This window comes from Acaromyces ingoldii (assembly GCF_003144295.1).
Source record: "Acaromyces ingoldii strain MCA 4198 unplaced genomic scaffold FA10scaffold_1, whole genome shotgun sequence".
Taxonomy (NCBI): Eukaryota; Fungi; Basidiomycota; class Exobasidiomycetes; order Exobasidiales; family Cryptobasidiaceae; genus Acaromyces; species Acaromyces ingoldii.
In genome coordinates, this window is record NW_020290247.1 from 2,440,850 (window position 1) to 2,455,877 (window position 15,028).

Consider the following 15,028-nt stretch of genomic DNA (forward strand, 5'->3'; position numbering starts at 1 on the left):
GCACTCCGCAATCTAGATGCTCTCGCATTGCCCGTAGCCTGCCAGAGTATGGGCCCAGCCTCGAAGATGACTTGTAAGGATACATGTAGCAACGAATTCACAAAAAAATAAAATGAGAAAAAAAATGGAGGATACATGAGTCGAACACGTCACCTCTCGCAAGCCTAGAAGAAAGGTGCTAAGCGAGCGCTCTGCCGATGAGCTAAACCCCCTCCGGTATTATCACTATACTCTGTAACCTATATATTGAGTGACTAATTGGAATAACGCTACGTGTCTGACGAACCAACGTGGGTCTCTCCCTCCGCAAAGGCGATCTTTTGATGCCAATCTTCCGTGGCTGAAGCCAGTCTGGCCACTCGATCTAATGGAGAAATGCCGCCCATGTTAGAAATCTGTCGCATCATGCCGGTGGTTTGTTTTCTCGGCTCCTTTTTCTGCACCGCTCGGCCTCGGCGCGTTTTTGGGTCTCCCTAGCGACTTTCGGCGCCTTTTCTGCCGCAGAGCCTATTTGGAACTATGGCGAATGCTATTTGAGCCAATCAGTCTCTCATCAACGACAACCACCATCGGCGAGCCACACCGCCATGGACTCAATGGCGATGGAGATGACGCCGGAATGGGCTGCGTCAGTATGGCCTGTGTGTAACAATCTGACGGTTCACGGTCCGAATTCGAACCAGAAGCCGGCGTCCAGCATTCGGATGGCCGCCATGACAGGAAGGGACAGCTGGTACGACATGGAGAAGTACTCTCGGACCGTCACTTGGGTATGTCTTGCCCTGATCGGTGTCGCCGTGTTGCCCGGATTCATGGGCTGGGCCAGGAGACGATGGCCGAAGCGGGCGTTGGCGACTTTGCAATCTATGCCCTTCTACTTCAGGACCGCTGCCTTTCTCAGATCCATTACGTATCAAAGGTGCAGCCTTCCACTTGGGCGAGGAAAGCGCATCGACATTCCGGATCTAGGCAAAACTCTCGTCATCGCCTCATTCTCCATCGGCATGATCGTCTGGTGCTTTGCCGTGACGCCCTACTACCGTTGCACGCGAGAATGGGGCTCGCCTCCCTTGGCCATCCGTGCTGGCATGCTCGCCAATGGCATGATCACCTTTGTCTTTGCATTCGGCACAAAGGTCAACCTCGTCACGGCCCTCACCAACATCGCCCACGAGCGTCTCCAGGTCTACCACCAGTGGCTGGCGCGTCTTGTGCTCTTCTTCTCCGTCGTCCACACCATCCCGTTCATTGTTCAGCCGTTGCGTGACGGCGGCAGCCACAACCTTTATCTCTGGTGGTACCACAACGGGCCAGAGATGTGGAACGGGACCGTATCGCTAGCCCTGCTTGCCTGGATTGTGGCATCATCGACGAATGTGTTTCGATCGTGGAGTTACGAGTTTTTCGTGGTGCAGCACCTCGTCTCCGTCATTCTCTTTATCGGCTTCTACTTTGCTCACACGGGAAACGAGCTCAACTCTTGGTTGTGGCTGTGGGCTGCCATTGGCCTCTGGGGTCTTGCGACCTTGATTCGATGGGCTCGATCGGCCATGGCCAGCGGGTACTTTGTCTCGACGAGAGCCTCCGTCGAGGTTCATTCCAGCTCCGACAAACGCGACGCCATGGTTCGCATCGCCATCCGGACGCCACTGAGATGGTCCCCAGGACAGCACGTCTTTGTCCGTTTCCACACCATGTCGCCCTGGCAAGCGCATCCATTCACCGTTGTCACCCTGCCCCAACCCAGCGACCACCAGGATTCGGTCGTCGTCTTCCTTGCGCGTGTGCGAGAGGGACTGACGAGGAAGCTTTACGAGCGAGTCGTACAGGAAGACCGCGAGCAGGGCGATGACGACGCCATTGAAAAGGGCGGGAGCAGCTTCAAGTCTTCCGACGCGTTGCCTCTCCTTGAGAACAGCGAGCACGAGGGACACGACGACGAGAATCTCCCAACCAAGGCAAAGTTGCTTCCGGCCTCCATCGATGGTCCATATGGCTGTAGCGCCAGCATGGCCTCGTACCACTCGCTCGTCATTGTCGCTGGCGGCTCTGGTATGACCTTTGCGCTTCCCATCCTCTTCGATCTTGCATGGCGAGGGAGGACGGGTAACGTCTGTACCCGCGACGTCGTCCTAATCTGCTCCGTCCGGACACCAGGTAAGTTCCTCTGCCAATTGAGGAGGATTTGCTTTGCTTCTCAGGATAACTCTAACCAGCTCCACCTCGACAGCGACACTTTCTTGGATCAGACACCAGCTGGAAGCAGTGTTGACATCCCTCGCATCGTACGGCATCACAGTAAGGGCCGATGTCCATGTGACCCGGTCGGCTTCGAAGGAGTTGCCCATCTTGCAGGGATGCGATGCTCACTTGGGCAGGCCGCAAGTGACTGCACGTGTCGACGAGGCCATTCGTGCACCCGCGACCTCTTTCATGCAGGAGAGCCGCGCAGTCGTAGTGTGCGGGCCTCAGGAGATGAGTCACGAGGTACAGGATTCGGTTGCCAGTGTCCAGTCGGACCTCTTGAGGGGACGACTATCAAACGTCGTTGAAGTTGCCCTCGTCCGAGAGAGCTTTGGATGGTAGCCTCTCTTCTTTCTTTCCGTCTATTTTTTTTCCGCCGCATCTTTGTGTCATATCCCATCAATCATTCAATTCACAGTGGCAGTACGTGTTCAAGCTAAGGGTGTGCACACACTGTTCACGAGTGAGGACACCCTTGCCTTTGGTGTTTTCGCCCGTCGAACCCACGCACATAAGACTATGGAACCCGAAAATGCAGACTTGCAATCGGCAGGGCTCAATGGCAGGTAACGGAGGGAGTGGCAGCTAGAAATTTTCTCCGGAGTTGCGCGTCCCGTCGTTGGATTGGACGCCCAATTGGAATGACAAGGGGGGAGCCGCCATCACTGCTCGTTCGTTTCAAAAGCGGGGTTGCGGCGACAATGGCATAGCTAGAGGTTAGAGTGCCTGGTGGTGCAAAAGTATATAACAGAGGCAGAAATGAGCTTTCAGTCTCTCAGCAATTATCCCAACTTGTCTTCGCAAGCAACTTGACAGACACACGCCAGCCGCTTCACAGACATAGACGACGATGGTCGCTGCTTTACTCTACCTCTTCGGCATCGCTGCCATCGCCTCGACCAGCCTGGCCCGGCCGACGGGTAACCCCTTCTACGCTGCAGACACGACGCAGGCGATGAGGCGCAGCTCAGCCGTGCAGTGCCACGAGGCAGGCTCTGGCAGCCTCTCTGCAGTGCGTCTCGGAGCCGGTGGCTACGGCGCGCCAGCTTTCAACAAGACTGTCTCGCTCAACAGCGACAAGATCCTGGCGGCGAGCGAGGGTGCACAGCAGTATATCCTCTACGAATGCACCGCCGACGGCTACCCGGCCAATGAAGGGCCCTACGCCCTGCTTAAGCCCGCCAACGACAACTCGAGCCCGAGCTGCCTGACGGCGACGCTGGCGAGCGGGAGAAGCACCATCGAGATCCAAGACTGCGCGACGCAGACGGGCGACGCCCTCAGGCGGCAGCTCTTCCGCGCACGAAAGACGGGCTCCGTCACCGAGCTCGACCTCCTCGGCGACCCCAACGACTACCGGGCCGAGCGGTCGTCGGTCCTCGTCGACGACAAGACGGGCATCGTCACAGTTGAGCAAAACGACGGTCCGGAGCCCATCACCCTCGTCCTCTCCTGAGCTGCATCTCTTGCTTCCCCTCTTGCTTCCCTTTCTCTCCATCGTCTTCTAGCATTGACAATGTATATCCTTCATCGCACGCATCCTCAAGCACTTTAGTCGCGCAGAAGCCTCACTGTAATTTGATCGTATTGCAAGAATCAAAAGCCACCACCCGCTGCTCCTGCACCTGCGCCCATGAAGACGGCCGCTGACCCGCCAGCCTCCCAGGGTGAACCAGTCTTGAATGGCTCGGGCACGACGCGGACTGCACACCCCTCGAGGCCGTCTTCGATGTGGGCCGAGTCCGGTGCACGGTCCTCCTTATCGGCCGTGGATGTGGATGCGGCGGACGAGACGGGGTCGAGGAGGAGTGGAGCACGCTTGCTCTTTGCTTCCTCGGACAGGTCCGATGACATGGGCGTCATACTACTCCGGTGGTAGTCCTTGAATCTGTCCAGCATTGCCTGGGTGAAAAGACTCGTCTGAGCTTGCAAAACTTAAGAGAGAGAGACACGCAAAACACACCTCGGGGAAAAGACCTTGAACAAGAAAGGCAGGCCTCTTGGATGGGTCCTCGTTGCGCATCGTCTTGTTGGTATCGTGCCCCGCTGCAGTCCAGAGGGCGCCCCTGCTCTGAAGCGTATCGAGGATCCGCTGGAGCTTCTCCTCTGCTGCGGCCGTCGGCGTAAAGGTGCCCTCGAAGCGACGCTGGGCCGCCTCGTCCGTGTCCGGGCTGAACTTGTGGCTCTGATTGTTCTTCATGTCCTCAAAGTATTCTTTCTCCCGCTCCTTGGAGACGACGTTGGAGCGCGACCCGTCGAGCGGTGCAGTGAGGATCAGGAGTGTGGCCCAGCGAACGCCGGCCGAGGCTGCCGCCACCTCCCTGCGAGCCGCGTCACTGGAGCAGGTGGCCCACTTGGGCACGCGCCGCACCAGGTGGGCCGGGTAGAAGAGGGCGGGCGACCGGACGTCGGAGCCGTAGAAGAGGAGGCGGAGGACCTGATGAAGCATCGGCCGCTCGCGGTAGTTGACGAGCTCGGCCAGCATCGACTCGAGGAGCGTGTAGGTGGAGCCTAGCCCGCGGCGGAGGCCAGCATCGGCGGCGCGCTGGCGGGCCTCCTGCCACGAGGTCGGGTTGGCAAGGTGCTTTGTCTGGCGATCGTCCAGGGCCAAGAGCGGGATCTGGACCTGGTAGCGCTTCCTTCCGAGGGGCAAGAAACCACCGTTCGAGGTCGATCCGCTCGACGACTGGACTGGTTTTGAGCCCCGGGCAATGACGGTGGGGAATCCTGCGGCAGTGAGTTGGTCCACGTCGGGCTTGTAGAGGTGGAAGGAGACGAGGATGGTGGCGTACAGCTCGGGCACACTCAGCAGACGCGACGATCCTTCGTCGGAGGGATCCCGCGCCAGGAGCGCGTGGGCGTCACGCCAGTCGACGAGCGTCTCCGTCGTCGAAAAGATCGAGGCCGTGTCGGTCATGTCGAATGGGTTGATGGGTGGGTTTTGTTACTTGGGGAAGCTCAGATGCAGCAAAGTCGCTTTTAAAGATCGTTGGGATTTATCTGCTCCCCTCTCCCGCGGTGATCAATGACGTACGTCGCCTTGTCTCGGAGAAGGAGATGCGGCAGCAAGTCACAAGGAATACCGCATGGAAGTCCACGAGGCGGTGCTCACTGGCGTGGTGTATGAGGCTAGAGGCCAGAAAGAGACGCACGGCTGCGCCGCCAAGCAGCAGGGCAGAGGTCGGTCAAAAAGTGGAGAACATATCGGGTATTACAGTAGTGTATCATTGCTAGCGCCAGAGACAAAGAGTGGGCCAGGAACAACCAAGGATTCTATTTAGTCGGCGCGAGTCCGGTCGGGAAAGAAGCGCATCAAAAATCAAAGTTTGCCTTCTTGATGCGTTTGTGACTCCTCTGCAACAGCACCCTCGACTGCCGTCAGCCTCGACTGCCGTTGGTCTTGTCCGACGCCGAGAGCCATGTCAGACATCAAGATCCGGCCCATCTCGCACGATGAATTCAAGGAGGCCAGCTCCATCATCCTTGACCAGCACAAGTGGCCCTTCATCCAGCCCGACCTGGACGTGCTGGTGAGCAGTCCCTCGTCCAACTTTGTCGCTGCCACCGATGCGTCGACGGGCTCTCTCTGCGGCCTCATCAATCTCGTCATCTTCCCAGCCCTCTCGTCGCCAGACGACAAGCGCGGCTACATTGGCTGTCTGATCGTCAAGGATGAGTACCAACGAAAGGGCATCGGCAAGAAGCTGCTCCAATGGTCCTTTGACAAGTGCAGGGAGGCGCGCTGCTCCACCGTCTGGCTCTCGGCCACCGATGCCGGCGCGCCACTGTACGCAAGCCTGGGCTTCCATACGACGGGCCGCTCGGCCGTGTATGTCAAGAGCGGGCCGGCATGGTCTGCGGGCGACGCTGTCAGGGAGCAGCCGCTGGAAGCGGCGAGCAAGCTCATCTGGGCCTCGGTCAAGACGATGAAGCGGGACAGGGCGCAGCTTTGGCGAGAGGCGACCAGCATGATCAACAAGAGTCTCGACGATGACAGGACGTCGCTCGTCGACGCCTACGTCGACGATGCAACCGTCTTCTTTCTCGCTTCCTCCGACGACGGCGGCGGCGAGACCCGCGTGCAGGCCGTCCTCGTCTCGCGGCCAGGCTACCGTAGTCGCCAGCTGCTGGGCCCCGTCTGCGCGAGGAGCGGCGAGGGTGCTCAGCTTCTCTTCCAGACCGTCACAACGGCCGGTGATGCTGGCAGCAGCGGTGGTGCGGACACGGTCGTCTTTGCCATTGCATCAGACACGAGGTACGACGGCGGCGCATTCGACGCCTTCCTCGGCCAGGCCGGAGGAGCGGCGGAAGAGTGGACGCTGAAAATCATGGAGATGCCCATGGGAGCGGGCACCGTGGCAAAGGCTCCCACCGACGTCAAGCAATTGGCATTGATAGATCTCAGTTTCGACTAGACTCAAGAAGAATAGAAATGCAATCTCTACTTCATGATTGAATGATTGATGCACATCACAGCTTGGCTGTCCTCCGGAGCCGGTCTAAATCCACCTCTTGAGTGCAGATGATTGTCGTGTCGAGCAGCGAGGGCAGCCGCTTGTCCCGATTGATGGACTGGTATGCTTCGCTCGCCGCCATGGCAGCAAAGTCCCTGAGCGAATGGTAGTGCACCAGGCTGATCTCGTCCCACTGCAGTTTGCCACTGGGCTTGGCACTTCCCTGCTGCTGCAGCGCTGCCCGTGTCTGATCGGCCACAACGACGCCCAGCAGCTTTGCATCGCCGCCGTGGGCTTCAGCAGCCTTTGCAAAGCCACGGCCGTACTCGAGGTAACGGTCTCGGTCCTCTTTTGTAGGCTTGAACTTGAGCAAGTTGAGCTGGTGCACTGGCCCACCGCCGTTAACAAGCCCACTATCGCCGAGCTTCTCGAGCGCCTCGATGAGATCGAGGAGCTCGTCGGACATTTCTAGATTCTGACTCGTCTTGGGCACCCTTCCTGCATGGGTTCTCGCTGGCTCCTCTGTCCGGAGCGAGTCCAAAGACGGCTTCTTGGCCCTTGCTGCCGCTTCCACCAGCTCCTTCGTCCGCCCCTTGTAGCCCGACAGGATGCGCGTGGGAACGCCCACGTCGAGGACGTACTCGACGTCGACGTGTGCCCGCGTCCTCGAGTCGTCTTCGAGGCTGAGCGGCGTAGCTTTGGTCTCGATTGAAGAAGCCTGAACGGACGGTCCCTTTGCGTCTGGTCCAAAGACGAGCAGGAGGTCCCAGGGCGTTGCGTTGAGATAGACGGAATCGATGCGCTCTGCCAGGATGACTGGGCGGCGGACGAGCGAGGCAACGAGCAGCCGCGGTCCCAAATCGCTGGCCAGCAGTAGCTTCAAGAAGGAGGCACAGCGAGCATCAGAGGAACCCAACTCGCCTTCTTTGCTGAGACGGATCAGATGCAGTGTACAGAGCGGCATGGTGTTTGCCAATGGCGACGAAGCCGCTTTGTGAATCGGCTTACACACAGGGTACTTTCAGCGTGCGGGGGAAGAAGTGGAGCTCCCGATCTTCACGTGCGCGCCTTGCCTGTGATTTTTTTGTTTTGAAATTTTAAAAGAAAGAGGGAAAGAACGCAGCCCACCGACTTTCTTCGCGCGACAAAACGTAAGGACGAAGATTATGGTGGCTGCAAAGAGGGCAAGAGCGGCAACAAAAGCTGCCGCGAGCAGCAGCAGCAGCAGCGGCCCTTCTAATGGGTCCTCGAAGGCGCAAGAGGTGACCGGCGAGATTCCACTCGGCAAGCATCTCGCCTCGACGGAGAAAAAAGTCCGAGACGGGGCAATCCGATCCCTGGCCTGCTTCCTCGAGCAGGCCGGCACCGAGCGCCTGGATCAGGGCGAGATGGCCAAGCTGTGGAAGGGCCTCTTCTACTGCTTCTGGATGTCCGACAAGCCGCTGGTACAACAGGCACTTGCACAGGAGCTGGCAGACATCCTCCTCAAGATCCGCATCGATGCCAGCCCGTCGCCTTCTTCCTCCTCTTCCGCGGCGACGTCGTCTTCCACGCTTGCGCCCCTCGACTTCTTGGAAGGCTTTTTCGATGCCATGGTTCGCGAATGGATTGGCATCGACAAGTGGCGGTGAGTTCTCCACGCTTCTTTGCCATTTGTGTGCTGATTGGGCTTGCATGCAGGGTGCCCAAGTTCCTTCTCCTCTTTCGTCGATTCGTCAATGCCGCCTTTCGGTTCCTTGCGCGCGAAGGATGGAACGGAGAAGGAGTCGATCGGCTCAATGCGATGCTGCTCAAAGAGAATGGTCCCCTGAAGTGAGTTTGCAATTTTCCAAACACTTCGCCGTCCGACGAAAATGCTCACAGTTCCTGCCTCAGCTCAAACAACCCCAAAGTGTCCAAAGGCGTCACTTTCCACCTCCTCGACGTCTACCTGGAGGAGCTCGACGGCGCGCTTCAGTCACCTGAGCCGCGACGAGAAGGGCAAGACGATGATGGGGCCGAGGCAGGCTTCTGCCCGACAAAGAGGCTGATGGAACCCTTTGTCCACATGGCGGCGTGCTGCTTTGACGCGGCGACATACGAGCGCATCATGGAAAAAGTCTTTAACCCGCTGCTTGAAGACTGTCTTGTCCGGACCGCCGAGGTTCAGCTGCGAGAGGCCGAAGAGGAAGAGGAGGAGGAAGAGGAGCAAGGCCCGAAACGAAAGCGAGCGAGAAAATTGGATGAGGAAGAGGCAGATGAAGATAGCTCGGTGCAATTCTTGGCCATACTCAAGGCAACTCGGGGCGATGCATTGGACCTCAGAAAGGACATCTTTGAGGCACTGTTTGAGGAAGCGAGCAAACCAGAGGCTAATGGAGCTAGGCGAAAGAAGATTTACGCCATGTTCCGGCGCGAGGAAGAGCGGATCGAAGAGGAAGAAGAAGAGGAAGAGGAAGAGGAAGAGGAAGGAGCAGAGGAGCAGGATGAAGTGTAGCACTTGTACAATTTCCTTCTTTTCAATCTAGATGATTCCATTGCAAATGAGCTTCATTTGCACCGGCCTCTACCGACAAGAAGACCAAAGTAAGGCCCGGTGTGATCCGGGATGTTGGTATCGTTGCCCCTCGAGAGGCTGCACCGCGCATTCTCAAAGCCGTGGCAGAGCAAAGCCTCCTGTTGCTCAGCCGTCTTGTTGATGTCGGTCCTGTTTGTGTCGGGAAGAAAGACTTCGTTCTGGGCATGACGGAAGCCGAGCGACAAGAGACCGAGATGCGGCACAACGTCCGAGGCATGATGGACGTGATAGAAGTCGATTCCGTCGCTCGACGACGGCGTTCGTCGCTGCTGCCCCGATGACGACGATGATGAGGAGGAGGAGGAGGAGGAGGAGGAGGAGGATGCAAGCGCGGCAATGGGAAACGTCACAGAGGAGCTCTTATCGAGAAAACGGTCGACGAGCGAGGCGCCCTGAGTGTTGAAGACTCGTGGCGTGCCAAAGCCATAGTACTGGTAGCTCAGGCTAGGAGAAGGAGAGGGTGTCGCGGACGAAGAAGAGGCAGGTACCGATTTGAGGTCCGAGTGAAGGGCGAGGAGGTCAAGCTGGGCAATTGCAGCACCCTGATCAAATAGCGTCAGTTTTGCGTTGCGCTGAAAACTTCCGATAACAAGGAAAGCACGCACCAGAGAATGGCCGATGAGGATCAACCGCTTGGCTGACGGGTGGACGGACAGACCGGCCTGGACGGCTTTTAGAGATTGTGGATAGGAGCGAGACCAAGCTGCCAAGAATCCTGCATGGACTCGCACTTCCTTCGTGTTGTCGTCATCGGCATCTAACTTTTCACTCTTTCCCTTGCTGCTGGCGGGAGCGGATTGGGTGAGCGTCGATAGAACCGCTTGAGGAGCGGGGATGGGGACGAAGACGGCATCGTTGAGAACAGAAGCAAGGTGGTACAGATCGCTCCCTTCCGTTTGCAGCACAAGTGATTGGTCCTTTTCGAGCCACAGGAGCTGCTTGTGAGGGTCCGAGTTGCCTAAAGACAATGCATCATGGGTTGAGTCTCGACCAGTGGTAAAAGTGGCCATCATTCACACACCATTGCCTGTCATCCACAGGACCGAGACTTCATCGTCGACGCCTTCACAAGGCGCGCCGCATTTCCACGATCCAGTCTGGACGCTAGCGAGAGAAAGGAGGGGAGAGAGAATGGAAATTGAAGAGGGGGGAGTCAATGAGGGGTTTGCAAAAGACAGATGGGGGGTGTTACAAATGCGTGATGCAGGGGAAGGGGTAGGACCAAGATTCCGTTCTCAAGACACGCACGATTCACAGTACGCGGAGGCGGCCAGTCTCGAGGCCAGCGTCAGGCGCTTGCGGAGTCCTTGATCGATGGGATCCACGGGCTCCGACGTAGCGACATTGGGCGTGCCGGCGAACAATTGCTGAGCGAAACCTGCGTCGAGCTGAGCATTGTCCATCATGATCTTCGTTGGCGAAGCTGCATCAGCTGCAGACCTGGCACTGACCCGCGACGAGGGACGCGGCGGCGAAGGGTGAGCTTCGACGAGGCTAAGGAACGTCAGCAAGACCATGACGGCAGCCACCAGGACAGCAGGAGAAGCCATCGTTCGAGATGCTCCGCTTGTTTGCGAGCTGTTCGAACCCCTTGCGCCATCGCGGTTCGTTCCAATCTGGCCTGTCTTTGTCACTTTGACGGTAAGAACCGAGACGCTGCCGTCGACGGCAATATTGTGGTTGATCTGCGAGACATCGACGCTCGACAGGAGGTTCGTCTGCGTCACCTGCGCTTCGTACTTGAAGCCACCCGGCGACTCGGTTCCCGACGAGTTGGTGGCGTTGCCCGTGAACCAGTCGCGGCCCAGGTCATATCCATCGGGCACGATATTGTGACTCTGCGTCGCCGGATATTCGACGGAAGCGGCAATGAAGATGGCCTTTGTGTCTGCCGAAGACCCGTTCTGCATCCAGTATCTGGAGAGAGGTTGGAACAGTGTCAGTCGAGAACCTATCCCAAAGACAACGGTCAATAACAGTCACCTCAAGTGGTTGCCGCCCTTTGCCGATTCGATGCATGTTCCGCCATCACCAGAGTAGTAATTGAAACGCAAAACGTCAGTCTGATCACGGAGGCCATTACCGTCCCCCAGGTTGGCCTTCTGAGGCAGGCCCGCCGAGACACCAAGGCATGAGCCAGGGCTGTAGTACAGGGACTCGAAGTACTCCTGGGCACCCTCTGGCGTCAGTACTTGTGCGTCCGAGTTGCCCGAGATGATGACATTGAGCGGCTCGCCCAAACCGTTTCCGACCGTCTGTAGGAGGGACAATTCAGATCAATTCTCAGAATAATCGACGAGCGCGCACCAAACCCACAGTGAGCATGCTTCCCCCAGTCGATGTCGGATCGGCATATCCAAGGCTCTGGCGAATGTCGAGGGGGTGGCCGCTCACAACGGCGGCACCACCGAGCAAGAGCGACGAAATGACTGTTGACTTCATCGTTCGTTTTCTAGAAGTAGGACAAGTGTGACCAGACACTTGGACCGCCCTTTCTACTTGAGCTCGTTGACGAAAGATCAGAGAGCCGGCTCTGATAAAGGAGGGTGGGGTGGTGAAGAGAAGAGCGAGAGGCTCAGAGAATGCGGTAAAGATACACTACCGTCCACGTTTGACGGCCTGCCTGGTGGCGGTTGGTCGTTGTTCTGCTTGCCTCTTTTAGACAAAAGACTCACTGCTCGCAAGTTGGCAGACAATGACGATGAACGAAGGACAGGGTCACACGGTCTATCTCTACTTTCGTTGCATGTCAGTTCAGTTTGACCCTGTGGTTTCTTCCCGAGCAACACTGCCTCTGCTCTTGCACCAGGAGGTCAACACCAACGGTCGCGCTAAGTCGAAAAAAAATCGACGTAAGCTTTGTAGGAAGGCTATTTTTAGAGACTCCAGAAAGCGTCATTACGTTCGTCATGACGGAAAAGCCAGCGGATCCCTGTACAGTACATCAGTCGAGACCACGCAGCAGCCAGGTGTAGCTCCTTTTTGAGTTGGTTGGAAGGAAGAGTACTTAATGACCATCATTGTCCGTCCCCCTCCTTCATTTTCCCGCGCATATTGTTGACGCTAGCTACCGTATGACTGCCACCAAATAAGTCACAAATTGTGCAGGGCGTAAGGCCTCGTTCCACATCCGACGCAGGAGCGGTCAAGGCTTGTCGCTTGACGAAGGGGTCCGCCCCCCACCCAAAATCATCCGAATGCGCGGCCTCCATTGGACACGAGGCAGTCTGAGAGAGAAATCAAGTACGGCTCTTTCGCAATCCTCATTCCGGATGCTGCTAAGAATATAACGCCCGATGTCTGATCTCCGTAGTCCACCTGTCGTTTGACGCGGTCTTTACAATCGTTTCGAACCACGGCTGAGGACCGTCATGCTCTGAGCGGACTTCATCAGGAGCTCGAGCCGCTTGTCGACTTTATGTCATAGTGATAAGGATCACAGTTGGACAGACACTGGGCATGGACTGTCCGTCAAAAGGATCTTCGGTCTTTGAACAGGGGCGAGGGCCGTGAAGAAGTAACAGGAATATCTCCTTAGATTGCCTCTTCCAGTCTGTGCTCACCACCTTCCGTCCTCATTGCTCTGCCTTCACCTCGTTGCTCTCTGCTCGCAAGCATTGGTCTTACTTCCGCGACTACAGAATGCGGCCTCGTCTTCCAGCTCGTCGGCCCCGTGCCGTGTCCACCTTCTTCGTCGCTCTTCTCGTCCTCATCTGCTTCACTTTCGCCACATTCACCGCGGTCGCTGCACAATCACTTACGACGGACGTAGATCTACGAGCTAGAGCTGACACCATTTCGAAGAGCCAGCCTCACCTGGTTCATCTCTTGCCTCGTCAAGCGACGACACAAGGAAAAGACACAAACGCAGACTCAGATGCCAACGGTGGTGCCAAGTCCGCTGAGACGGCCGCTTCGGCCGCTGGTGCCAGCATTAATACGGGCGCCGGTGGCGACCGTTCGACTCCGGCATCTCGTAAACAATTTGCCGAATTGCTCAGCGGTCTCTTCTTTGGGACCCTCTTCACTCTCATCCTCGGCGGCGCTTTCATCGTCCAGGCCTGGCACTACTTTGAACGTTTCGGCTCTCGTGGCTCTGACCGACTCATCCTTCAGATCCTCGTCGCGGTCCTGATGTTCTTCTCGATATTCCAAATGTGCATTCTCATCCATCGCATCTACGATCTGCACGTCGCCCACTTCGGAAACTTCGCCTTCCCCCTTTTGACCATAGGCTGGGAGGTCGCAGGAAGCTTCGTCTGCATCGGTTTCATGAGTGGCTCTGTCCAGCTCTATTTTGCGCACCGTGTATGGCTGTCTTTCAAGAAGTCCAAGATCATCTTGAGTGAGTACGAACTTTGGTATCGCCTCCTTCTCCATCCCTTTGTCTGACAAGTTTGCTCAGTCCCTGCGATTATCCTCATTTCGTGGACCTTTTGTGGGGGCGTCGCATCTGCTGCTCTCGTCATTCGAGCCGGTAGCACAGCAAACGTCAAGGGGCAGGCACTCCACGGTAGGTTGCCACGTCTTCTTCCCGTCGATGCAACTACGTTGCTCACGTCAGTCCACAACAGCCTTCCTTCCAAACTCTGCACCGTGGCAATTTTCTGTCATCTTTGCCACCTGGCTTTGCTCCAATGCGGCCATTGACGTTTGGCTCTGCGTCGCACTTCTGATGCAGTTGTCGAAGGTACGTTGATTTTGTTACCTTTTGAGTTAAAGAGCCTTGTCCTAGTATTGAATTTGACAACGACATCAGATGCAAACGCCCTTCTACCATACTAGGCACGCCGTTGCCCGTCTACTCCTGCTGTCCCTCGAGACTTGCTTTGCCACGACAGCATGCTCCTTCGTGTCGATGATTCTTTTCCTTTCGGTCCCTTATCAGTTCTACTAGTAAGTACACGAGTTCTCATATTCTCGCCGAGCAGCAAGAGAAGAGCAATATGCTGACGATCTGATTCCCTTGTCAAAGCTACATTCCCTTTATGCCCATCGGGCAAATATACGGCTCTTCGCTCGTGGTGACGCTCATGCTCCGACCCTCGATCGCAAGAGAATTGGCGCAGGACCAGGTCAGAGACAAGGTCACGGAGGCCCCCAGCTTGGGGGCCACGGGCCTAGGCCCGAGCAATGGAGCATCGGAAGAGACTGTCGTGACGCATGTGCTTGGGCCCTCGTCGCTCGTTACGCCCGTGCTCAGGCGCTTGATGCGTCGCGAGGAACGAAAGCGTCCACGCACAGACGTCGCAGTGCAACTCACCACTACTGTCCATGAGACCTTTTCGCACCATGACGCTCACGACATTATAGCTAACGGCGCGTACGGCGACGAAGAAGGCGCCTATGGAGAGCTCGTTGGAACAAATAGATCCTCGTCAAACAAGTCGCTAACAGATGTAGAGGGCGGTCGACCCAGCTTGGCCAAGACTGACGATCCGCCTTACAATTGCCCGAATGGTGAAAACGTAGAACAAAGCAAGGACACTCATGTCTGGCCTGTGCGCAGTCCTTCGCCCACGCTTCACAGCAATTTCGCCATTGGCAGCTGTGGCAGCTTCGCAGCTCGCCTCCAGGCGCGTGACCCGAGCGGCCACAACGACCAGCAGGTCAAAGAACTGGCTAGCATCCTCGCGTCAGAAGAGAAGAATCAGCCTTCAGAAGCAAAAGGTACCCTCGTCCAATTTGCAAGAAAGAGCTCCACCATAGTGCCTTCGTTCGACTGCATGAGCAGAGCCGCCCGTTCGACAGCGGCAAACACGAGAGCAGAAGG

At 57.0% G+C, this 15,028-nt stretch overlaps 9 protein-coding genes across 9 annotated transcripts; 5 read left to right on the forward strand and 4 right to left on the reverse strand.

The window, feature by feature from the left end:
* Positions 1-580: 580 nt before the first annotated feature.
* FA10DRAFT_264198 (hypothetical protein) lies at positions 581-2,662 on the forward strand. Its single transcript, XM_025520553.1, has 2 exons — positions 581-2,157; positions 2,231-2,662. The coding sequence occupies exons 1-2, from the start codon at positions 588-590 to the stop codon at positions 2,584-2,586; spliced, it is 1,926 nt and encodes a 641-aa protein (XP_025380761.1). The 5' UTR covers positions 581-587; the 3' UTR covers positions 2,587-2,662.
* A 432-nt stretch (positions 2,663-3,094) lies between these two features.
* FA10DRAFT_298938 (hypothetical protein) lies at positions 3,095-3,700 on the forward strand (the record flags this gene model as incomplete). Its single annotated transcript, XM_025524664.1, has 1 exon — positions 3,095-3,700. One exon carries the CDS (start codon positions 3,095-3,097, stop codon positions 3,698-3,700), a length of 606 nt encoding a protein of 201 aa, XP_025380762.1.
* FA10DRAFT_277351 (hypothetical protein) lies at positions 3,592-5,445 on the reverse strand. The gene is made up of 2 exons (XM_025523373.1): positions 4,208-5,445; positions 3,592-4,146 (listed from the first exon to the last, which is right to left on the reverse strand). Exons 1-2 carry the CDS (start codon positions 5,159-5,161, stop codon positions 3,841-3,843), a joined length of 1,260 nt encoding a protein of 419 aa, XP_025380763.1. The 5' UTR covers positions 5,162-5,445; the 3' UTR covers positions 3,592-3,840.
* A 151-nt stretch (positions 5,446-5,596) lies between these two features.
* On the forward strand, positions 5,597-6,715 carry FA10DRAFT_264201 (acyl-CoA N-acyltransferase). The gene has a single exon (XM_025520554.1). The coding sequence runs from the start codon at positions 5,664-5,666 to the stop codon at positions 6,657-6,659; it is 996 nt and encodes a 331-aa protein (XP_025380764.1). The 5' UTR covers positions 5,597-5,663; the 3' UTR covers positions 6,660-6,715.
* Positions 6,576-7,725, reverse strand: FA10DRAFT_264202 (hypothetical protein). The gene has a single exon (XM_025520555.1). It carries the CDS (start codon positions 7,660-7,662, stop codon positions 6,715-6,717), a length of 948 nt encoding a protein of 315 aa, XP_025380765.1. The 5' UTR covers positions 7,663-7,725; the 3' UTR covers positions 6,576-6,714.
* Positions 7,726-7,864: 139 nt separating this feature from the next.
* FA10DRAFT_298942 (Nop52-domain-containing protein) lies at positions 7,865-9,212 on the forward strand (the record flags this gene model as incomplete). The annotated part of the gene is made up of 3 exons (XM_025524665.1): positions 7,865-8,325; positions 8,379-8,510; positions 8,574-9,212. 3 exons carry the CDS (start codon positions 7,865-7,867, stop codon positions 9,172-9,174), a joined length of 1,194 nt encoding a protein of 397 aa, XP_025380766.1. The 3' UTR covers positions 9,175-9,212.
* FA10DRAFT_264204 (alpha/beta-hydrolase) lies at positions 8,803-10,620 on the reverse strand. Its single transcript, XM_025520556.1, has 3 exons — positions 10,277-10,620; positions 9,861-10,213; positions 8,803-9,797 (listed from the first exon to the last, which is right to left on the reverse strand). The coding sequence occupies exons 1-3, from the start codon at positions 10,287-10,289 to the stop codon at positions 9,228-9,230; spliced, it is 936 nt and encodes a 311-aa protein (XP_025380767.1). The 5' UTR covers positions 10,290-10,620; the 3' UTR covers positions 8,803-9,227.
* On the reverse strand, positions 10,491-11,697 carry FA10DRAFT_224467 (hypothetical protein; the record flags this gene model as incomplete). The annotated part of the gene is made up of 3 exons (XM_025518608.1): positions 10,491-11,172; positions 11,239-11,510; positions 11,572-11,697. The coding sequence occupies 3 exons, from the start codon at positions 11,695-11,697 to the stop codon at positions 10,491-10,493; spliced, it is 1,080 nt and encodes a 359-aa protein (XP_025380768.1).
* Positions 11,698-12,897: 1,200 nt separating this feature from the next.
* On the forward strand, positions 12,898-14,649 carry FA10DRAFT_277354 (hypothetical protein; the record flags this gene model as incomplete). The annotated part of the gene is made up of 6 exons (XM_025523374.1): positions 12,898-13,600; positions 13,661-13,768; positions 13,830-13,945; positions 14,015-14,151; positions 14,231-14,507; positions 14,569-14,649. The coding sequence occupies 6 exons, from the start codon at positions 12,898-12,900 to the stop codon at positions 14,647-14,649; spliced, it is 1,422 nt and encodes a 473-aa protein (XP_025380769.1).
* Positions 14,650-15,028: the final 379 nt, after the last annotated feature.